The sequence below is a fragment of the Osmerus mordax genome, chromosome 3, assembly GCF_038355195.1.
Source record: "Osmerus mordax isolate fOsmMor3 chromosome 3, fOsmMor3.pri, whole genome shotgun sequence".
In the NCBI taxonomy this organism is placed as follows: Eukaryota; Metazoa; Chordata; class Actinopteri; order Osmeriformes; family Osmeridae; genus Osmerus; species Osmerus mordax.
In genome coordinates this window covers 5,789,623-5,814,398 of record NC_090052.1, presented here as the reverse complement: position 1 = coordinate 5,814,398, position 24,776 = coordinate 5,789,623, and the positions used below count along the sequence as shown (strand labels likewise).

General features: G+C 40.7%; 1 protein-coding gene across 2 annotated transcripts; it reads right to left on the bottom strand.

The window, feature by feature from the left end:
• Positions 1–1,370: 1,370 nt before the first annotated feature.
• Positions 1,371–24,339, bottom strand: si:dkey-16l2.17 (serine protease 33). 2 transcript variants are annotated; one of them, XM_067232692.1, is made up of 8 exons: positions 24,206–24,339; positions 23,951–24,005; positions 23,799–23,822; positions 23,496–23,661; positions 22,505–22,776; positions 2,930–3,096; positions 2,623–2,685; positions 1,371–2,520 (listed from the first exon to the last, which is right to left on the bottom strand). In XM_067232692.1, exons 2-8 carry the CDS (start codon positions 23,991–23,993, stop codon positions 2,437–2,439), a joined length of 819 nt encoding a protein of 272 aa, XP_067088793.1. In that variant the 5' UTR covers positions 23,994–24,005; positions 24,206–24,339; the 3' UTR covers positions 1,371–2,436. The 2 variants fall into 2 exon arrangements, with proteins under 2 accessions (XP_067088793.1, XP_067088792.1); XM_067232691.1 differs by having other exon boundaries at positions 1,371–2,685.
• Positions 24,340–24,776: the final 437 nt, after the last annotated feature.

The window sequence follows — 24,776 nt, the reverse complement described above, 5'->3', positions numbered from 1 at the left end:
TAGAATGTCCGTGTACTTACTCTAAGTTGCTCTGGATAAGAGCGTCTGCTAAATGACCAAATGTAAATGTTTAGAATTATTCGGAATTGTTGGCATTTTGTTTTAAATGTTCAACATTTTATATTAAAAGACTGCAGCTAATTTAATACTCTTATTTGTTTATTATTTGTTTATTGTATTAACCTGCCCACCAAAGGAAATTCCTTGTGTGTGTAAACTTACTTGGCTAATAAACTTGTTTCTGAGGACTTGACTTCAAGGACTCCATCCCTTCAATCATACAGTCGCTTTGCCATGAATTGACCAGCAGATGTCAAAATGCGATGACGTATGAAATGTGTAGAAAAATGACACGATTGTGGTATAATGGTTTGTTGAGCCGTTTACAGAGTTAGAACTGATTCATTCACCACGCAACATAATGCAGTGACCACCAGACACAGGGGGAAAAAATACAATTAATGTTTAATGTAAATACATTTTACACACATACATTTCTCAAACTAAATATTTCAGATCTTTAGTACCCTCTTGTGACTTAAGTGAGGAGGCATCAAATGTAGGCTACTACATGGAAACAGTTCTGTAAGAGTAACTAAACAACCAAATTTTAGCCTTGGGACTTTCCTCCATATTTAAAAAACAAAAGCTTGAGTATTAAACATAAGGTTTTACAGTTTTTCTCAATCACTTTGGCTCAATTCTCTAAAGAGAATATTTATTTTCAAAACAGTAAGTTCAAATCTCTGAACAATAAATGGCCACACCAGATTTCAATTTCTTATTCATTTAAGAAATGTGCACGTGTTTTGTCACATGTGCAAAAGAGAAGTACTCTTTTAACTGTCTACAATTGCGCACATTGAAACTGTCATACTTTTCTCAGCTTCTAAACATTCTTTCATCGTGTGAGTCATCACATGCACAACATATTATTGAATTATTAAAAATGTATGTGTATTATAGTAGAGATTTTTCCCAGTAAACTTGTACCTACTGTTGAAATAAGTATCTAAGCTCACTGTGATCTGACATTATTGTGTAGTACAATAAGTAGTCAGTGTGAACAAAAAAAGATGAAAGTAAAAATATAATAATTTGTATATAAGAAACATTTCCAGGGTTGACTGCTATGGTGGAAAAACATCAACAAATTTTAAACAGTACGGCTCACACAATGACAAAACACTTTTTATTTTGATGGCATTGGCCAATTTACTGACACAATAACTTGGTTTTGAAGCATGAATTATAGTAAATGTTTTGGGTCAGTTACCTTCGGCAGACATGCAATAGAGTTGTGATGTCCCATAAAACAGTATTAACAATTGTGCACTTACAGTTTAGTTAATGTTGAAACTGTTTTAAAAAAATGCCAAAGTAATGGAGAAAAACTATAACAAACAAAAACAAAGTTTGGTGTGTAGTTACTCTTTAAGGAAAAATAAGACAATTTGTTCCTGTTCTGTGCAACGAGTATTTATGGTAAACTTTGCAGCTGGTTTGCACTTGGCCAGCAGAGGGTCATTATTAGCAGCTATAGATGTTGCATTGAGCTTTTCTGTTCTGTATGCAGTCATAAAAAAAGTTTTGCATTGCTACATTTAGCCTTTTTGTGCAAATTAGAAATATAAATCGGTTTGTAGACTTATCACATAATTCTTCCCCCACAACCTTTTCTGTCAATGAAATTATCGTATACAGTATTTCTTCGATTAAACGCCGCCCTCAAATAAACGCCGCACCAAAAATGAACATTGTGTATTAAACGCCGCCCTCGATTTAACGCCGCCCCCCCAAAAAAACGACAAAAAAAAACTGTTATTTAATTGGTTAAATTAAAACACAGTATTTATTACACATGTAAATCACAAGTTTACAATATAGCGAGGTAGCTGACTTCACCCCTTGCGAATCGCCTTTCATCAACCCCAAGTTCGCGTGCTACAGATCTGTTGCTGCTGTTGAGTGCTTTCTGCACAGCTTTCTGTTTGAAAGCTAAAGTGTAAGAATGTATCGGCATGCTGCTTCAGATTTCTACACAATGTAGACATGCGGCTTCAATTTTACACTAGGCTTTATGTTTGACCTTGTCTATTCTTTGTTTGTCTATGGCCACACTGCAGCTACAATTCACTAAATCTCTCTTACTAATTAAACGCCGCCCTCAAATAAACGCTTCCCTCGAATAAACACTGCACCAAAAATGAACATTGTGTAATAAACTAATGCAGCGTTTAATCGAAGAAATACAGTATGTGAGTTTACATGAAGCAGCCAATGATTTCACCTAAACTGCTGCATGTACAAGTCCACAGTTTGTGTAGTTCACATACAGAACACATTGGAGCTGATCAGGTAAAACCTTTCTCTCATCTGAAAACAATTTTGAAAAATAAAGTTTTAGATGTTTAGTTGATGTGTATATTTTGCAGTCTATCTCCCCAGCAAGACCAAAGCCAAGGAATATCCCAGCACCAAAGCCTCATTGGCCTCTGTCCGGAATCCCCCACCTATAAGCTGGGCATTAGAGACTGTTGATTTAATGAAGTCAGTGAAAGCAGATACCTTGGTATAGACCCCAGGCCGATTAGGCTGGGCACACCCTAGTCCAAAACTCACCACCCCAGCCTGGACCCATGTTCTGTTCCCTGCGGGGCAGACGAGTGGCCCACCAGAATCTCCCTGAAAAAGAGCACGAGGCAGTGAAAGATAGATTGTAACTTTCCCTCACAATGTGTCTACATGTGAAGCATAGCGCACATACCTTTGACACTAAATAACCATTTAATAATATTGCAGAGGTGCCTGAGCGGAGAACATGCATTTCTTAATTTGTAAGTGTAAGACAGCACCTTTTGTTTGTTGTGTTTGTGCATGTGTAAATGTGTGCGCGTGTGTGTGTGTAGGCAGATAGAAACAGGGCTACCTGACACGAGTCTTTGCCACCATCCTTGAATCCAGCACAGATCATATCTGGCAGGATGTCCACTGTCTCTGAGTAGTATGATTGGACCTTATACATACTGTTACAGGAATTCTGTTCAATGATAGGTACCTTGACTTGCTGGAGAGTTCCTACCCCTGACAAGGATACTGTTTCAAGGCAAAAGAGAGGGAAAGGTTTGTTACATACCAATTCAGTGACTCCATTGCTTTAAACTCAAATGTTTGTCATAATATGATATTATGATGATGTATGATTTTGTGACTCTGATAATCATCATAATGTACAGTTATATATACCAGTATACGGTACAACACAAAACATTAATTTTGATATTACAGTATGACCACTTTGTACTCATCTAAACAAAGGAATATGTGTGCATGTTGTGTCAATACAGTGATTTGAATTAGTTTCATTGCATAGCAATGACAAAAGTACTACAAAAATGGATATCTGTTAAGTTTGTTTCAGTGAAACCATTAAATGTTCTCACTCTACAGCCCCCCTAAGACGAGACTTCTTTCCCAGCCTCATCTAAAATCCCTATCATAAAGCACACTCATTTTACATAAATTCACATTTTTGTATGTCAGCCCTTGTTTTTTCTCATTAAGAGCAACTCCACAATAAAAGAACGCATACGCCCTATAATCTGCTGTTCTCTCATTTTACTCTCGAAATCTACTTTAAACACCCAACAGTTCCTTCAAGACCTACCGTGGCTCTGTGTGTTTTAATTTTCCTTATTGTTTAATTACATTTAATTGCTTTTTATTGCTCCACAACACTTATAATATCCCTTTTATCAATTAATCCAAATTTGACGTTTGTCGTAGGGCTGTCCCCGACTAAGATTTTCTTTGGTCGAACAAGACTTGAATAAACACTTCTGAAAATCGACTAATCGAAATTAGAAAAGTTTTTTTTCTCCTATAAATGTCACAATGTTTTTAATCAAACCATTTTGTGTGATGTTTTACCTCATTGTTTTAGTAGATAATATGAAAGAAATACAACAGAGAAAGCTTTTGTTGTCTTGGCCGGAGAAGATAATGTCATTCGATTTGGATCTTTCTTATAATAGGCATATTCATTTTTCAACTCAGCGCGTTAGCATGAGCAAAGTAGGCCAATTTACGGTTTTCAGGTGGTAGGCTAGATCATATTCGCGTCGAACTATGAAAAATAAACCGTTATTGGCAGAGTTTGCATTCAACGTTTTTCGAGTCACCCGGTACTTTGTAAATGTACTTTAATGTAAAGACCATTTTGCCAAATAACACCGACAAAGTAGGCTATGTCAGAGTTTGTAATTCGGCAGTCAATTGTGCTCGTGCCGAAAACAGTAACAACTTTTATTTTAAATCATATATTTTTAGAGTTGTTTTATTTGTCTTAAATAATATAATCTACAATTTCTGTAGAACATTTCTTTAATTCAGCAATGGTGACACAAGCGGGAATCGGATCTCACACTGCCATACGGCAGCTCGACTAAAAAAATCTAAGTCGACCAAGGTCAGGGTATATTGTGGCCAATCGTTTTTCCATCCCATTTCGCAATTGGCAAGGAATATTGAGCCGTGCGCTACCAATTGACACTTGGTAATTCGCGAGACACACCTACAAGTGTTTTCGTTCCCCGATTCCCATCTCCAACTCGGCAAAAGGGAGACCTATGATACGTGAGGGGGGTGAAAGGAGGTAGCCTGGCTCTGCCCTCCAACTTACTTTCGCTCAATTTTGATTTTGCTTCTGTACTAGGTCTGGGCATGAGGTTCGTAAGTCAAATGTCTCAGGTTAATTTTCTACCTGTCCAATCAGCGAACAGAGGGAGTGGCTGAGAACGATGACGATGATGTCGTGCGCTAGTTCGTGTTGTAGTTCCGTAATGGCGGCGGAGAAAGATGCGAGCGAAGCCGTTGTGGCAACGCTGCCGAATATCCAGAAGTTAAAGCCGGAGCAAGAACAATCGTTGATCCCCACGGGGTTCGTTTGATTTTCCAGCTAGCTCCGTTAGTCGTGAAGGAGTTGGCTAAGGCGAACGCTAGCGATTGGTTATGGCAGATCCAGAGTGGCTCTGGGCAGATCCAATAGTTTAAAACTTCAACAAAGTACCCGCCTTCAAGGAAGTTGACGCTTGTCAATGGAGCGAGCCCAGACTCTGTACAAATGAAATGTACGAGAGTTTGGTTAGGACCAGGCTAGAAAGGAGGGACCACCATTAAACATATTTCAAAGTAAGAGCTGATTGCCTATAGGTGTCAGATATATTTTTAATTTCAGTTACCAGATCGTAAAAAAAAAAAAAACGATCACCTTTGTTGCTGGAGGTGAGGAGGTTGTTACTCGGAGTGTACACCTGGGCCTGGTGTGTCTTAACGTATGAATAAAATACAAAACACAAACATACAGGAGGTCGAGTCTGCGCAGTAGTGATCGGGTGTTGGAGCCGCTGTATCGAGGTCCCACCCATACACTCGCCCGACCCAATCGCAAGTGTAGCAGTGGAGTGTTGTTCCCCTAGATTACACACTGGATTGTACACAAGGACCAGGTCAAGTAGGTCAAATTGGGAGGGGGAAGTTGATCATTTGATGTCGAGGTCAAAAATGTAATGTGTCTTACTGATCCAATTGTTGGTGTACAGACATTTTTACACATTTATGTTTACGTCTTTGTAAAAATGTATGTTTGTCAAAAAGCTATGCGTATTTTGGTTTGACCCATCTCGGGTTATCTGTGTTCTCGCAGTTAGATTGTTCTTTTTCAACTTGACCTCCAGCTAGCGAGGTGGCCGAGAGGTGGCCGGGGTACACGCAAGAGATAACTGTACTGTCTCTTCGTGTACAGGGAAAATAACCCGTCTCCAGCAGATTCACAAGTGTGGCAGTGTCTTCAATCAAAAAGTACACAACGCACAGTGAAGCACGCTACACAAGCTCACAATAACCAATTATTAGTGTGTTTGCTGCAAGCAAAAACAAAAATCTGACAAAAATCTTCTCCGTCTGCATTACTTTTATTTTTGAAAACCTCATTTTTAACCACTTTCACTACCAGATAGAGGATATGTTAGAGCGAATGAAATGTGCGTACGTTTGGCGTGAATTCAGAACAGCAGACAGATTTAAGATAGACTATTTTGTTTAAAAGTTATGACCACTGAAGTGATGAGTGGGATAACGCAATTCCAAGCTAGCGCGATTTGCTCTCCATAACTAAAAACGGTTCTACTTTTTTCCACAATCGACCAAATTGGCCAAACAAGGTATGTACATTGAGCTTAAAGTGTACATAATCTAGCTTGATTATTTTTCTTTAAGAAAGTTTCACAGAAATCTGCAAAAATCGAGGCTCAACACACTCATATAGTGATGGGCATTCCGGCTCTTTTTTGTGAGTCGGCTCGTATGGCTCAGCTCACCAAAAAGAGCCGGCTCTTTTGGCTCCCGAACGGCTCTTTAAAAAATACATGTTTTAACTATGAATTTGACTATGATGGGTGTGAAAACAATTTGAATTAAATTATGAAATGAAATCATACTCGACCGTAACCACATATCTTTAAAAATGCATTGATTTGTCATGGCTCTCCTCCGAGTTTTGACTACTCTCTGACTGTGTGTGAGTTGGCTCAGCCCTCCCTCATGCAGGATTGACAGGAACAGAATGTGAGGATGATTGTGTGCGCCTTTAAGCCTACAAGTATTTTTTTGTTGTTCTTTGAATTAGTCAATTATTTTAAATACAATTAAGATTCATTATTTCATAATAATTTAGTTTTTATAGGCTGTATTAATCTATTAAAAATAGAGTCGGCTCTTCAGATATGCGAGCCAGCTCCCGACGTTCACCTTCAAGAGCCGGCTCTTAGAGCCGGATCGTTCGCGAACGACCCATCACTACTGTCATAGCCGACTGTCACGAAGAGTTAAACCGGGGTCACAAAAGGTTTACAGCAGCTGGCATTACTACGAACAAAAGCTTCGTAACTGAAAAGTTTTTATTTTTAGTTGACGATATTGAACACAGACGTTAAGAAACTTGTCTTTACTCTAAATATCTTCTCCGTTTTCAATTTGAAGCAGTACATCTAACACATTAGGAATTCTCCCACGACATCCGCTCGCTCTGCTTTGACAAATATGTTTTCTCAGTCCACCATACATTAGACGAGCTAATTTTCGAGAACTTTCAATACAAGATACAGGCCATGTTAGATTAGTTATACATAAATTGTGTGGGCATTGTAGAACAGCAGACAGATTTGAAATATGATCTTTTGTTTTAAAGTTATGGCCATTCTAGTGACAAGTGCTTACAACGCTAGCTACGACTGTCATCATACAGTACTGTAGCTGCCATAGAACGGCGAAACTGGCTACGTCTATCGTTCGTTACCTACAAACAAATGCATCGTAACAGTATTTACTTTTTATCGGCGATATTGACAACAGAGGTTAAGGAACTTGTCTTTAATCAAAAGATCGTCTCCGTTTTCAATTTGAAGCAGTATCTAGCTTACTGTAGGAAATCTCCCATTGCATCCTCTCTCTAGCTTCTTCGGCTAAAGATGGACGACAATGACGATGCATGCATTATTCACGCCTACGGTGTTAATACAGTCTGTAAAAATACCACTTTGACACACTTGCAAGAAATGATCCGCTGGCTAGATGTAGCATGATCTTATTTACCACCCACAATAGTTCTGCTTTTTTGGCAGCATCATTCTGAGTTAGAGTAGCTAGCTTTTCCAGTTGCACAACAGTCACATAATGTGACGAGATTGAATTAAAAAAACTCACCAGGGACAACGACAACATCGGCAACCCTGCACTATGGATTATTATTTTGATGTCATCTTTAAATTAACCCTCGTGCTGCCTTCGGGTCACATGACCCAAAGGTTCATAACGAACCATTGTTGTGTTTACCCAATTTTACCCAATACAAAAACAAATTAAAATAATTTTCTTTTAACCATTCCAATGTGGGGGGTCTGAGACAGCCCGACAGTTAAAAGAAAATGCTTCACTTTGTTTTTGTATGAGGTAAATTTGTCGCAATACGACGGTGGGTCACAATGACTGATGGGTCAGAATGACCCGAAGATAACACAAGGGTTAAGTGTCTGAACAGGACTGGTTGTGCAGGCACACATGATTAGTTTCTCCTTCATCTTGAACCTAAAACCTAGATTCTAGGTTAGAAATGTTGACAATGACCAACAGTTGCTACGTTACAAGAAACAAGGAACCAATCCGATTGGCCAACGCTCTTCACGGTTCCACTGTTCAAACTTTTTTCTGTTTCTACATCTTTCAATTATTAATACTTTTCAGAATGGGTTTTATTCGCCAAGAAACATCACACAGACAAGGAATTTACTGTGGCAGGAAGGTGCACACATTAAACATATAAGAATCTTAAATAAGAAGTGTACAAGTCTAACTAATACTAAGGTTTAAAAATGTAAAAGGTTTAGAATTAAATAAAATGGCTGTAACATAACGCTTTAACATTTATGAAATTAAATAAGATACCCTTTTCATCACTCTTTTTTCTCCTTTTTCAACCGTGAGAAAATATTGCACTGCATAACAATGACAGATATACTTTTAACATTGTCTCACCATTTTGGTTTCAAAGCAACACTTTTTTTCACCTTCATACTGCTGACATACTTTTGTCTGCTATGATATTGATAACTGTTATGCAATATACTCTTCATCACTATATTTGCTCATTTTTCTAACTTCAAACTTTTTTCTGTTTCTCAATCTTTCATTCTTTAATACTTTTAACTAGTGGTGGGCCGTTATCGGCGTTAACGCAGCTCTTATCGGGCGATAAAAAAATATCGCCGTTAATCTATTCTCAAAGTTGGGTTGGGAGCTGGGTCTGTACTACGCAAGCTATAATGACTTTCACCTTGATATTTTAGCGCGGATGTATACCTAGCCGAATTGCACTGTAGAGGGCGAGAACGAGTCTTTGAACCTGTGTGTATGCCTTGTGTATGAAATTATCACATCAAACGTAACGTGCTAACATGGATGCAGCTATGAAGCCGCCTGGTTTGCTTCAGGGAAAATGTATTTTTAAGAAGCTTCCCAATGGAAACCTCGACAAAACTAAGGTTGTTTGCACCTTGTGCTATGCGGAATTAGTTTACTGTAGGAGTTCTTCCAGTCTCAAATACCACCTAAACGCAAAGCTTCCCTTAGCTAATGCGGAAGATGCCGGGCCAAGCACTGATGTAGCGCAGGGGAAGAGTCGTCGTCAAACTACTGTTTGAGTGCAACCGAGACAAGCCCGTCAGCACAGCTCTATCAGCCAAGCTAACTAATCTAATAAACAGTTAATAAACACAAGTACATGTTATTGAACATAATTTATTTTAATCACCAATTATATAGAACAGCTTTCTCAAGCAGTTTGTGATGCATTTTGGAAACAGGAGATGAGCCCCTGGTCTAATGCGCCACCTGGCTTGAGAAACCCGTTCTCAAAGACTTACTTTTAGTCATTATTTGGGTAGCACACATATTCTGAATGCCTTCGGTGGAATTCAAATGAGCCATTTTAATCTAGATTAACGCAAAGATTACAGTGAGATTAATGTAGATTAAAAAAAATAATCTATGCCCACCACTACTTTTAACGATTAAAAATGTATGAAAGTCAATAAGATACTCTTTTCATCACTGTTTTTTCTCCATTTTCAACAGTAAGAAAATATCGCAATGCATAACAATGACAGATATACTTTTAACACTTTTTCTCACCATTTTCTTTTTAAAGCACATACCTCTTTTAAAATTTTTGTAAAACCTTCTTCACTATTCAAGCCATCAAAACAATCGTTTCAACTGATTTCAGCAAACACACACATTTTCTTCAGGAAATGTACCTTTCTAGTTGGGTGTGTTTGCCTTCGGCAAGGGCACAACCTTTGTTCTCTCACATATATATTTATTGTGAGAATGCTGTTAAGCATTCTCACTATTGTTTTCCTGTTTCTCTTTATTATTATTATTATTGTGAGAATGCTGTTAAGCATTCTCACTATTGTTTTCCTGTTTCTCTTTATTATTATTATTATTGTGAGAATGCTGTTAAGCATTCTCACTATTATTTTCCTGTTTCTCTTTATTGTGAGAATGCTGTTAAGCATTCTCACTATTGTTTTCCTGTTTCTCCTTATTATTATTATTATTATTATTGTGAGAATGCTGTTTAGCATTCTCACTATTGTTTTCCTGTTTCTCTTTATTATTATTATTATTATTATTATTATTATTATATCAACTTCTTAGTTCTTCCGCCGTTTTTTGGCCTTTAACTAGTTCTGCATACTTTCACCGATTCCTACAATTCTTGTATCAAAACGTTCAGCTCCTTCAGGAGATGTTGGCTATGACTTTTGGTATTTCTCACTTTTATACTTTTTAAGACATTAAGGTTTTTGTGCAAATTATTCTCCCATTAAAAGTAATGGTAAATCCTTTCAAATCATTAAAAAGCTTCCTCCTCTTTCAAACGTAACTACTTCAGCATACTTTCAGCTAGAGACACCATTCAACCTTTAAAATGTTCACAAGACATTCAGCTATCCATCCATCCATCATCTTCCGCTTGTCCGGGGGTCGGGTGACGGGGGCAGCAACCTAAGCAGGGAGGCCCAGACTTTCCTCTCCCCGGCCACTTCCACCAGCTCTTCCTGGGGGACCCCGAGGCGTTCCCAGGCCAGCCGAGAGACATAGTCCCTCCAGCGTGTCCTGGGTCTTCCCCGGGGCCTCTTCCCAGTGGGACGTGCCCAGAACACCTCACCAGGGAGGCGTCCAGGAGGCATCCTTATCAGATGCCCGAGCCACCTCAACTGGCCCCTCTCGACGCGGAGGAGCAGCGGTTCTACTCTGAGCCCCTCCCGGATGACCGAGCTTCTCACCCTATCTCTAAGGGAGAGCCCGGACACCCTGCGGAGAAAACTCATTTCGGCCGCTTGTATTCGCAATCTCGTTCTTTCGGTCACTACCCACAGTTCGTGACCATAGGTGAGGGTAGGAACGTAGATCGACTGGTAAATAGAGAGCTTCGCCTTTCGACTCAGCTCCTTCTTCACCACGACGGACCGATGCAGAGCCCGCATCACTGCGGACGCCGCACCGATCCGCCTGTCGATCTCGCGCTCCATCCTTCCCTCACTCGTGAACAAGACCCCGAGATACTTGAACTCCTCCGCTTGGGACAAGATCTCCTCCCCGACCCGGAGATTGCACTCCACCTTTTTCCGGTCGATAACCATGGCCTCAGATTTGGAGGTACTGATTCCCATCCCAGCCGCTTCGCATTCGGTTGCGAACCGCTCCAGTGAGAGCTGGAGGTCACGGCCCGATGAAGCAAACAGGACCACATCATCCGCAAAAAGCAGCGACCCGATCCTGAGGTCCCCAAACCGGACCCCCTCAATGCCCTGGCTGCGCCTAGAAATTCTGTCCATATAAGTTATGAACAGAATCGGTGACAAAGGGCAGCCCTGGCGGAGTCCAACCCTCACCGGGAACAAGTTCGACTTACTACCGGCAATGCGGACCAAACTCTGGCACCGGTCGTACAGGGACCGAACAGCCCCGATCAGGGACTCCGGTACCCCGTACTCACGGAGCACCCCCCACATGAGCCCCCGAGGGACACGGTCGAACGCCTTTTCCAAATCCACAAAACATGTGTAGACTGGTTGGGCGAACTCCCATGCACCCTCCAGAACCCTGCCGAGGGTATAGAGCTGGTCCACAGTTCCACGGCCAGGACGAAAACCACATTGCTCCTCCTGAATCCAAGGTTCGACAATCCGACGGACCCTCCTCTCCAGCACCCCTGAATAGACTTTCCCAGGGAGGCTGAGGAGTGTGATCCCCCTAAAGTTGGAGCACACCCTCCGGTCCCCCTTTTTAAAGAGGGGAACCACCACCCCGGTCTGCCAGTCCAGAGGCACTGTCCCTGATGTCCACGCGATGTTGCAGAGTCGTGCCAACCAAGACAGCCCTACAACATCCAGAGCCTTAAGGAACTCCGGGCGGACCTCATCCACCCCAGGGGCCTTGCCACCGCGGAGCTTTTCAACCACCTCGGCGACCTCAGCCCCAGAGATAGAAGGGCCCCCCCCCAATGTCCCCAGACTCTGCCTCCACGTCGGAACGCGTGTTGGTGGGATTAAGGAGGTCTTCAAAGTATTCCTTTCACCGATCCAGGACGTCCCCCATCGAGGTCAGCAGCGCACCATCCCCACCATATACAGCGTTGACAGTGCACTGCTTCCCCCTCCTGAGTCGCCGGATGGTGGTCCAGAACCTTTTCGAAGCCGTTCGGAAGTCATTCTCCATGGCCTCGCCGAACTCCTCCCACGCCCGGGTTTTTGCCTCCGCGACCGCCAAAGCCGCATTCCGCTTGGCCTGCCGGTACACATCAGCTGCCTCTGGAGTCCTACCAGCCAACAAAGTCCGATAAGGCCTCCTTCTTCAGCTTGACGGCTTCCCTCACCTCCGGCGTCCACCACCGAGTCCGAGGGTTACCGCCGCGACATGCACCGACCGCCTTGCGTCCGCAGCTCCGGTCAGCCGCCTCAACAATGGAGGCCCGGAACATGGCCCATTCAGACTCAAAGTCCCCGGCCTCCCCCGAGACATGGTCGAAGCTCTCCCGGAGGTGGGAGTTGAAGCTCCTTCTGACAGGGGATTCTGCCAGCCGTTCCCAGCAGACCCTCACATTACGTTTGGGCCTGCCAGGCCTGACCGGCGTCTTCCCCCACCATCGTAGCCAACTCACCACCAGGTGATGATCAGTTGACAGCTCCGCCCCTCTCCTCACCCGAGTGTCCAAGACATTCGGCCTCAGATCCGACGACACGACTACAAAGTCTATCATCGAACTGAGACCTCGGGTGTCCTGGTGCCAAGTGCACATATGGACACCCTTATGCTTGACATTCAGCTATTCCCAAATGATTCATCTTTTTCAAATATTCAGCCAATTTTGAATTATGACAGTTTGAAATACATTAAAATGTTTGCTCCTTCTTGATTTTTATGAATGAGCAGAGTGGCACACTCTGCTGGCTGCTCTTTTTCTGATATTCAACTAAATTGTCAAACAAATTCCTCTAACGTTCATATAGTTTAACTTACAGAAACAAGTTATACCTTAAAATGTAGGAAAAATGTTCCTTTTTCAGCCAATGTAACTTCTAAAGAGCTCACATTTACATATTTTCAGCTATGAGCCTTGAAGCGAGAGCAGCCTTTCAAATTCTCTCACTAACTTCAGTGGAGAGGTGGGTAAAATCAGTCAGAGAAAGCAAGAAGGAACAAGATTTTGAAACTGCATGTAGAGTCGTATTTCTGACCGCACAGACATATAAAGGATATCTCTGGTTTCGGCAGAGTCTTGGGTCTCGGAAAATATCCTTATTTTTTGTATTGGACGTACAGTTTTGCGTCTAGGTTAACTTGTTTGAGGTGTGGATTCTAGCTACATTTCTGTTATTCTCTGCCCTCAGCGCGTTAGCAATCATAGCTGCACCATCACTGTGGCAAGACAGACACGCACCACTCAGTCTCTCACACAGGTGATTGGTGCATTTACTTGACCATGAGAAACCCGATTACTAGCAATTGTTGGTTTATGCCAATTATACGATTACTCCGTTTACATGTGTAATTAGTTATGCGATTACTCAATAAACGCGTCTACATGATTCTTTTTTATTAATCGTTGTATGCTCCACGGACAAAACTTGCACCATCATCCTTCTGCAACAAAGTGTCGCCGTGTCTTCCTGTATCGGCCCTACTGCTGTATGTTTCATTCCATCAACACATTGAATCCTACTAAGAAAGCCGAGTAAACGCACTAAATGGTAGGCTACATCTGCTACTGCTATTACTATCCCAACTATAATTTCAGCTGTTAAAACGATAATATTCTTGTTTTGCGTCTAGGTTAACTTGTTTGAGGGGTGGATTCTAGCTAAGTTAGTTATTCTCTCTGCCCAGCTCGTTAGCGATCACAGCTGCTCCATCGCCGTGGCAACCAAACAAACACGCACCAGGAAAGCAGAAGGAACACGTTTTTGAAACTGCAGGTAGAGTCGTATTTCTGACTGCACAGACATATAAAGAATATCTCTGGTTTCGGCAGAGTCTTAGGTCTCGGAAAATATCCTTATATTTTGGATTGGACGTACAGTTTTGCGTCTAGGTTATCTTGTTTGAGGTGTGGATTCTAGCTACATTTCTCTTATTCTCTGCCCTCAGCGCGTTAGCAATCATAGCTGCACCATCACCGTAACGACAGACACGCACCACTCAGTCTCTCACACAGGTGATTGGTGCATTTACTTGACCATGAGAAACCCGATTACTAGCAATTGTTGGTTTATGCCAATTATACGATTACTCCGTTTACATGTGTAATTAGTTATGCGATTACTCAATAAACGCGTCTACATGATTCTTTTTTATTAATCGTTGTATGCTCCACGGACAAAACTTGCACCATCATCCTTCTGCAACAAAGTGTCGCCGTGTCTTCCTGTATCGGCCCTACTGCTGTATGTTTCATTCCATCAACACATTGAATCCTACTAAGAAAGCCGAGTAAACGCACTAAATGGTAGGCTACATCTGCTACTGCTATTCATGCGCACAGATGGCACTGGGGACGGGGGGGACATGTCCCCCCCAGATTCCTAGTGACCCCGATCCGTCCCCACCACTCTCCCACCACTCTCCCTATGTAAGGCGACAAGCATCAGTTCATTAACTGTACAGCTGATTAGGCAATGTTAGCGATGTTAGCTTGTATTAGCGTGTGTAACGCAATATAAGCTTATTTAAAGTATTTTTGGAGCCGGCGTTTGTGCTTTTAGGCTTGGCGTCTTCCTGTTTGTCATGGAGATGACGTTAGTAGCCCTGTTCGTTTGGCTGGTTAAAATTGAAATGTTTGGCTCGCTCCCTTTCATTAACCTATTGGTTGCGATCAACCACGACACAAAAAAGGCTCAATGGCATTGCTGTGTGCCATATTCACCAAGACAGACTTGACAAACTGGACAGACTAGACAGACAGCCCAGCAATATCTTCAGGGAAATGAAAGGAAGATAAATGTTTTTGGGACCTATTGAGTCTGCCTCTAGAGGGTAAATTTGTTTGGCTGCAGAGGGAATTCTTTTTTTTAAATAAATTTGGTTTATTATTGGAAAAACAATTATAAAGAAAAGTCATACTTGCAGAGGGAATTCCGAATATTTAATTTAAAGTGTAAATTTAATTTCACATTTCATGCTATGAAGGCTATACGTATTTTATTTATGTAAATCTATTGTTTAAGTGTTTATACTTTATACCGTTTACATACACATTGTTATATTTGTAATAATTTACATCCTGCTGAGATCAGCAAATGTTTAAATAAAACATTTGCAGAGGGCATGAAGTTTTGGTGCGTGATTGACATACTAATGTTTATTGCAGCTTCATATACTGAAGCTGCAATAAACATTGCCTGTCTGACTGGTACTGTATATATGTACATACATATATATATAACATTACACAAAATAACTAATTGAGTTGGAATCATTTGCTGACAGCTTGGTCCCCCCCAGTTCAAAAATCCCATCTGCACCCCTGCTGCTATTACTATCCCAACTATAATTTCAGCTGTTAAAACGATAATATTCTTGTTACGACTAGCTAGCCTACTTCTTCTGTTTAACAGTTCAGCTTTCAGCTTCTCCCGCATTGTAGGCTATTTTAGCTCTTAGCTTTGTTAGATGATGCAGTTCAACTTCCACACTGCCTCTTTTGTGTGACTCACACATTTTTGAAATTCATTTCAGCTTTCAGCTTGCGGGTATTTTCTCATTTCTCACTTTTATACTTTTTAAAATATTAAGGTTTTTGTGCAAATTATACTCCCTTTAAAAGTAATGGTAAATCCTTTCAAATCATTGTTAGAATGCTGCTCCAGCCCCTTTCAAAAATACCTTTCGGTTGCTTTGAAGCTTCAACTTATAACTTTCTACAAAATTTTCACTATTTTCAGCTTTTTTAGCATGGTCAGCTATCCCCATTCAGGTTTTCAGCATTCTCACTGCTGTTTCGCAGGAACAGCCTTTTCTAGTTTATTGTTTATTTTCGCCCCCCTAAGGATCAGTCAATATTTGGACTACATAAACAACCTAGGTGTCAAAAGTTTCGTATTGGTAGCGATTGCGTTGGTTGTATTTTTTATTTACGTTCTGTTGCATGGTTTAAGTAGAAATTGCGTTTTTGTGGTGAAAAGTGAAGCTAACGGTGGCTAATTTGCTAGCCACAGTCACTGACGTTACTAACGTCACTAACGTCACGAAAACGCGTGACTACCTGTAGCAGAACATTCGTTTCGCATCTGTTAACTTGGGGGATTGCTAGGCTAACTATAGCTTTACTGCAAGGCAGCTGCAGAAACGCCACAAGCAAAGAGACCAGGGTGATAACTATTTACTCATTTTACTTTGTGATGTGAAACACAATTGTGAAATGTAATGTACAATATTAGCTGATATTATTAAGGAAGTAGGCCCACATCTACTTTCGGAAACGGTCTACTATTTCACTGAAGCATTAGCATCATGACATTAGCCTCTGTTGCCCGGGCAACACATACTACAGTGGTCTATGATGCATGTTTTCAATCGTTAAAATAAACATTCCTCACAAATACATTTTCGTTGTAGGATTTATTATGACATTACATTACAAGTAAACGATTTGTGGGTGAAATGATCATTACCTGTGGTTTCAAACCAGTGTTGCTCACTGCAACGCTGTAGCCTACGCGAGACACACTACAAAAACATCTACACAGCTGTAGGAAGTCAAACGGCGACAGAACATGTTCGGCACTCCCCTTATGTTCAGAATCAGAATGGGATTTATTCGCCATGAAAGTTTGCAAACTCCCCTTAATTAAATCAAAAGTCTATCTAACTACTAACCTTAACTTCATTGCCACAGCCTAAACTTTGTCAATCTGTTCATGAAAATAATTAATTTCAGCCTAAACCTTACAACGGAACGTTAAATCCAATTCAACCAACACCATCGCTACCAAGACGAACACAGCAGTAGTCTACTGTACTGTACTGTAGTAGTACAATTTACCGGGGCAGCTTCTCCACACAGGGCTATATCACACTTTGCGTTGTTACTGACAATGATCGCTACCAGTGATCTTTTTATAAAAGCGGTTTTCCACTAAATAAATGTCAAGCTTATTTATGTTTTTGGGAGCATATTTTCAGTTAGCAGATGGAACTGTTTGAATCGCGATTCCATCTTCTACTGCCGGTAACGTCGTAGAATAATCTTCAAAGGGGGTTCTTTATTCATGAATGAATGCAATATGAGTAGGCTAAATGCCTGAAAATATCACGAGAAGGGAAAAACTTAAAAGGACGTTTAAGTCATAGAGATTAGGTCAATTATTACACCGGTCTGCCAAATGTATTCGCTTTGATTCAACTATGAGGCTGCCTCTTGCAGGGGAAATGAGAAGACATCTATTTCATTCTACACTTCACTTGTATTTTGAGTTTTAAATGAGCAGCAAAAAAATATGCTTTTAAATCTATGTAATATTTATAAATAATAAGTATGCATTTTTATATAAAATATACAGAAATATCAGTTGTAAAAATGTCATAAAAAAACGGACCTCCCTGTGCAACCGACGCAAGCAAGCACACCCTACAATTTCACCAGAAATTGTACCCTCTCTAGTTATATCGTCTAATAGCGAATTGAAAAAAAACTGATGAGAAAAATTTGCACTTGAACAGACATCAGCGGGATAAGAACTACATTAAATGACAGAAACCATCTTTGGGGATTTTTTTTTTGACTTGCACTTTGATCTTTTTGTTTGGCTCATGTTCCATCTGTTAACATGGAGGGGGCGGGACTTATGACCTGTACTGCAGCCAGCCATTGGGGGCGATCGAGATTTTTTGGCTTCACTTTTCAGAGCTACCCGTCCAGTCTTTTACAGTCTGGCGCAAACCTTCAGGCTACAGTTCTTACTTTGAAATATGTTTAATCCTCCTTTCACCCCCCTCACGTAGGCCTATCATCTGTCTCCCCGTTTCCGAGTTGGAGATGGGAATAGGGGTTATGCGCAACATTCTTCCGGGTTCTACAAACAGATGTAACTACTTCCGGCCGTCCGCTGCTGAGGTAAACACAGCGTAGAAATGGCCACCTTCGGTGTTTACAGGAGCTACCCTTAAATACAATTTCCGATGTACACCGTATTGCCAAACGGACGTCCAGAGCCCCGAGTACTCTGTTAGACAAGGTATTTAGGTTTTACGCCTCCTCATTTATTCATAATTATAAAGGTATGTAATATATGTAGCTTTTGCTAATGGCATCGGATAGAGCGATAGTGTTAGCCTATAGACTTGTATGCTATCAGTAGTTTAGTCTTTTATTTTTGCTCGCAGACGATTAAAACAGTCAAACGAAGACTGCATTTTAGCGATGGGGTTATAGTACCAACAGTATAATTACTACGATGTCCTGTGTGTTTATGCTGGTCAACTGTTATGTAATCCATGTGACTGTAGGTCTAATATGTCGACTGTAGGTCTAATGTAGACTGCTGTTCTGGCAGGTGTTTCATATTTCTAAAATATTGTTAGAATAATGATAAAAGTACTGAATGGATGAATGCTGTATCTTCTTGTCCACCAGTTTCAAACAAAGACAGGTTGACCGGTACTATCAGTGTCAGAGCAGCTTGTCACAGGTCCATGCAGAAGAATAAAAAACCACACAGCTTGAGAGTAGGCTAATGTTTAGGGATGGGTTTGGGTAACTGTTACAGTTCAATGACTGCAGCATAGCATGCGTTCATCATGCGTACATTACAACTGCTTTCATTTGACCATGAGCATGTTCTCGACTATGTAAACATTCTTCTGAGACACTTGATAAATGGCTATAGTCTACCTGTTAGTGGAGAAGTAAGGTAATTGGGGCAAAGTTGATTGACAGTAAATCTTTCTATTGCAACATATTTGGTATGGTATACCTCACCTCGTATTGTAATAGACTTGTAGGAAACCCCTTGTCAACAAACTTACCCCAGCAACTTTACTAGGCCAATTCTTAATTCAGCGGTATCTGAATAGTAGCAAAATTCACTTCAAAAACACTTCAGAGGATACATCAGTATCAATGTTTGTCTAATTGTCTCTTTGTGTATTTTACACAGATAGTGCTACGTGATTCAGAACCTTTCGTCATGACCTCCAGTCAGTGTTCGTGCAAAGCTGGCACAGCAGTGTGTGATGACACTGCTGCACTGCTCTTTCAGACAGCTCATTACTCAGAGCTCAATATCCAGGTTGTCCCCCCTGTTCATGCCTGCACAGAAACTGAACAACAATAGCACAAGCCCAGAACTACAGTAAGGGTTGAGGCAAATGTACTGTATATGTATGTAAGAGTTAGGCTATGTATGCAGCAATAGAAATTGTAAATTGCTAAAAGAAAGTATTGTGATCTAAGGTCAGAAGCATTTTGAGGTGCAGCGTAATATAGTGGAGACTCAGTTTATTTTCCGAGCGGTAAATGGGACTGCACCCGACTACATCAAGTCTCTCCTCCAGCCTTACATCCCCACCCGCCAACTACAGTCTTCTTCTGACAACCGTCTGGTGGTCCCACCGCTCAAGAGTGCCCGGTCCCAACACAAGCTCTTCTCCTGTCTGGCCCCCCAATGGTGGAATCAATTCCCCACCTCCATCAGAGACACTGACTGTCTCCCCACGTTCAAGAAAAGGCTCAAGACGCACTTGTTCCGGTACTTAGGAATGATTGGCTGGACCTGATGTTAGTTTCCTCCAGGATCACAATGACTCTTATTGAGAGACTTGTTGCTCTTGTTGGTTAGTTGTAACTGACTTAAAGTTATTGTACTCGCTGTGAATTATATTATTGTTGCTTGCTTTTTATACAGGTACACTCTTGCACTTCTGAAGTTCATGTTGTTTAATTGTAACTTGTCTAAACATGCTCTTATGGTTCTTCCCTTTGGGACTTATTTGGTTTTTCACAATGTATGCTTCATGTTTTGGCTATCCGCAATGTTTGTATCTCGTTGTTATGATCAGTGACCTATGCACTTTTGTAAAGCTCTCTCTTGGAAGTCGCTTTGGATAAAAGTGTCTGCTAAATGCATAAATGTAACTATCCCTCCAACGTCAACAGCTGCAAAGTTCCATAGTCTTCGGGTCTTTTACCAAATGATGGAGTGGAAAGGGGGAAGTGAACGTATGGACCAAAAGACTGGGGGTGGCATGTTTTGGATGGGAGATTTAAGCCAATAATGACCATCAGGTCATTGGCAGAAGGATGATTGGATGAATATTGGGCCGATGTATTTGTCATATGAATGGTGTTTCTGCCTATTCAAATTAGAGCATATTCAGTAAGTGTGGAGCTCATGTGCATATTCAAATTAATTTCAAAAGAAACTTGTAATACAAAAAAAGTTACTTTTCATGTATACTTTTACTATGTTAAGTTTTATTGTGGTAGGAGTAAAGGAAAAAATTAAACCTATTTGGGTGTACTTTGGGCATATTCGATTCGTGTATAGCTCATTTGCATATTAACATTCATTTTTAAAGAACTTGTAATACAATTTTTTTTTACTTGTCATGGGTAGTTTCAGTGTGTAAAGATTCATTTTGATAGGAGTAAAGGAAAAAAATAGCCCCATTGGGGTGTAATGTTGCCTGGCCTTATTGGCACACATCTCGGATTGATGAGAATTTAACATATTTTCTCAAGTAGGATTTCTTAGGACTTTTAGTATGTTGTTCTGGACACCTCATAGAAATGATCTAAGCTGCAAAAAAATAATAATACATTTAGTCTGTCGTAAAACGCTACTTTGCAAGGACTAATAGTAACAAAGTTACATACTAGCTAGTTATAACAGTTACACAGAAAGAGACACAATATGACAACGAAGTCCAAGTGGACTCAAAGAACGCAGTGTTCGGCAATCAACTGCAACAACTACCAATGTGACAGTATTTATGCCTTTCATCGCTTTCCCAAAGACCCTGACAGGTAAATTTTGTCGGTAGCGTAATCTTATGCACCTGCTAACTTTTTTTTGTCTAGTAGTAGGCTAGTAAACTTAATTCCTTCTAGGAACTGCAGGTCCTAGCCATAGAAACCAGAATAATGATGTATATGGATATGTAAATTAAAATGAGCTTCTTAAATTAATTTGCTGAATTCATATATTTCATTGATAACTTATTTGTGTATGTACTGTAGGCTAACGTTGTAATGTGTGGAGCTAGCGTTAGGTTACCTCCTGGGAAACGGTCTAACGTTAGGCTATTATAACGTTATATAAACTCATCACTTTATTCTTACCTGTCACACTTAGCCTAATATAGAGAGTAATATAATTTATAAAATGCTTGAACTTCTCTGTCAATATAAGTTCTTTGCATCCCCTAGCGCTGCAGATATGTACGGAAGTGAGAAGCGGAAACAATTACATCTGTTTTCCGGTTCAAATGCTGGGCGCTCCGCATAACCCCTATTGGGGAAGGAAAACACTTGTAGTTGTGTCTCGCGAATTGCCAAGCGTCCATTGGTAGCGCAGGGCTCAAATATTTGCTTTGCGGATTGCAAAATGTGATGGAAAAACGATTGGCCACAATATACCTTGACCGACCAAGAGCATATCGACCAGAAAATCGACGAGTCGAGTGAGTGGAGACAGCCCTAGTCCTATACCATGTGAGGTTTTTGTTAACTTGTATGTTATGAATTGAAATGCAATTTTGCTCTGCTATGGACTTTTGATATTGTTATAGTAGTCACGGTTTGTACCTATTCAGGGCTCTATCAAATTGTATGAAGGACATTCCACTTTCAAGATAAAAGTAACAAAGATTTTAGAATAAAATAATCAAGCAAAACTGACTGTTAAACATAGATAACATTTTCATTTTAAAATTTTCAAGTAAAGTACACACATTCACTAGCCTGGGTGCCAGCCGAACTTAGCCCCGCCCACAAAAAATGTTGGTTGGGAAGTTGGGTCTGGGGTCGCTCGGTTGGGGAAAAACTATGTCCGAACAAGAGCTGGTCGGACCAATAAAATTGTCAGGGCGGGCTTTATACGATGATGGACAGATGATCAACAGTAACGTAATCAACCACGTCACCAAAGAGCGCTTGGGTTGAATTTGTTTTCAACAAACAACATACTACGTTGCTCTGATTGGTTGTAGGTCTATCCAATTGAGCGAAGAGGCATTTTATTCCGGGTTTGGTAGAAACACGCCCCATACTCACAGCCCAACGGAACGGTATCAGACTCATATTCTGACTAGAATTATGAGTATGACAACGTCAGGCTACACATTCACACCATCCTGTACACCTAACTCTTCCTCCAGTACTCACCTCCTTCCTGAGTGTCGCCCCAGCCTGTGACGTGGCACAGTGTACCCTCAGTGAAGGCCATACCACTGACAGGCAGGCAGATGGGCTGCACACGCACACTCCAGGTTACAGGTTCAGCTAGCTGCACCAGTGCCAGGTCCCTGCCAGTCTGGGGGTCCATGTAGTCAGGGGGCACAACTACTCGGATGGCACTGTGGTGGCTCTCGTACTGGTTGTAGCTATTGAGTTTGTGGCGGCCCACATAGAAGCTGTAAGAGTAAATTTCTGATATTCTGTGAGGAGGAAGAGAGAGAGAGATTTAGGACAAGAATTTGCTGACTGAAGTTGTTTAAATTAAAAGTTTATCGTAGAACACTTTCAATGTCGAATCTTTTAATTCACAAACACTTTCATAAATTCCTTTTGTGATGGTGGAAATCCCACTGGTAAAAGCATAGTGACAAGGGGTGTAACCACTCAGCTCACGATTTGATACATATCACAATACTGGGTTCACGAAATACGTATCACAATACGTATCACTATATTTTGAACTACATTTTTATGAAACTGAAATTAAATTAAAAGATTTATTTCCAAAACATAAAACATTTTCTGTAATTTTTTTGTTGTACACGATATATTGTACATCTCTAATACTGACACATAGGGACACTTCATGAAGTCTATGAAAACAATGTAAAAATGTCAGACTTGCTTTCACTCATGACAAAAACCTTTTCTACGGTGCTTTCTTCTGTATTTCACATACAAAGAGGTTTGGGGAGCTTTTTTATAGCACTCTTTCTACAGTTTCTACTGTGGTTGATCCAAAACAAGAATTCAAACTCTGTGAATCAGGGAAGTAGGAATAACACATAATGAAGTAGGAAGTAAAAAGAGCCAATGACAAAAATAGACAAAGACTGACAGACACCTTATACACACAGAACTGTCGTTTCACTCCTTGTCATATAGAAGACACGCTGTCTACTTTAGATGGCCATCTTACTTGGGAAAACAGTGGGCGGCAGAGAGCACCCAGTTGCTGGCAATAAGTGTGCCACCACACACGTGACCACTAGGACCTAAGTGGATGTCGACCTGCCACGGCCATGCCCCATCTGGCGCATCAATTCCTCCCACAATACGATTTCCCAGAGGAGCTTTACCACACTCTGAGGAGAAGGGGGAGAGTATTACATGCATAGATACAGGGTGGCTGTGCACTAATGACAAACACCCATTACAAAGACAAATGCCTTGCTCTTGTCACACATTAAATACACAGATGTACATTTCTAAACAACTTTACCTTGTGCTATACATCCTCCCAAGCCTAGGTAAGGAATAAGGAGATGCATGAGAATGACAATTCTTAACTACTAATAGTTTATTCTGGTGAGTTCTTAATGTAGATATTAAAAGGTTGAACAAACTTTTAAAGACAACTTAACAAGCACTTACTTGTTGCTGCCAAAACAATCAATACCTGGATACCTGGATTCATTGTGGTAATGCTCTGTCAGGGACAAAACATTTTTTGGGTTAAATACTGTATTTGTAATGTGAATTGTTTGTACATTGGTTCTTGTACAAAAATACTAGTGATAAAAATAAAATACAAAGCCTAATGGCTCAGTTTGTGGATGAACAATTCACCTATTTTAACTTAAGATTGGATAAAGAAATATATTTATACGTCCTGTAGTGGGTGCTTACCTGGGATGCTGAGTAGGTAGCCAACTCATAAATGGAAGTAACAACGTCTCAAGCAAACTAATAAAAAATTGTTTTGTCCTCCATTACTCTAACACATCGATGAAATGCGAAATAGAAACCAGTCTGTAGCCACTATACTGTCAGAGAGTTTCGGTAGAAGAATGTGGTCCAACCTGTAGAGAAAAATCACCTGCATTTTCACCTGAACAGAGTAGGCTAATCAGAGCACTCAAATTTCCTTGTGGCCCCTCCCTTCCTCATCTCACTGCTGGTAGACAGATACTGATATACGGTACAACACTGACAAAGTAGAGAGTTCTATTAACCCAAAGATTTCTCTCTTTACATACTTTTTACCAAGTCAAACCTTTATGTATTTTCCAACCTACATTTATGGTCTCGCCAAAATCTTTAAAGGTTATATTCGTAAGACAAATGGGTACAATAACAATCATCCACTTAATCAGGTGCAGTGGACATAATATTTATGTGCTTGTAAACGTCTCCAGTTATACAACATTAATTAATAGGGAGTCCAATGCTTTCCAACGGAAGTCGTTCTCCTTTGGGA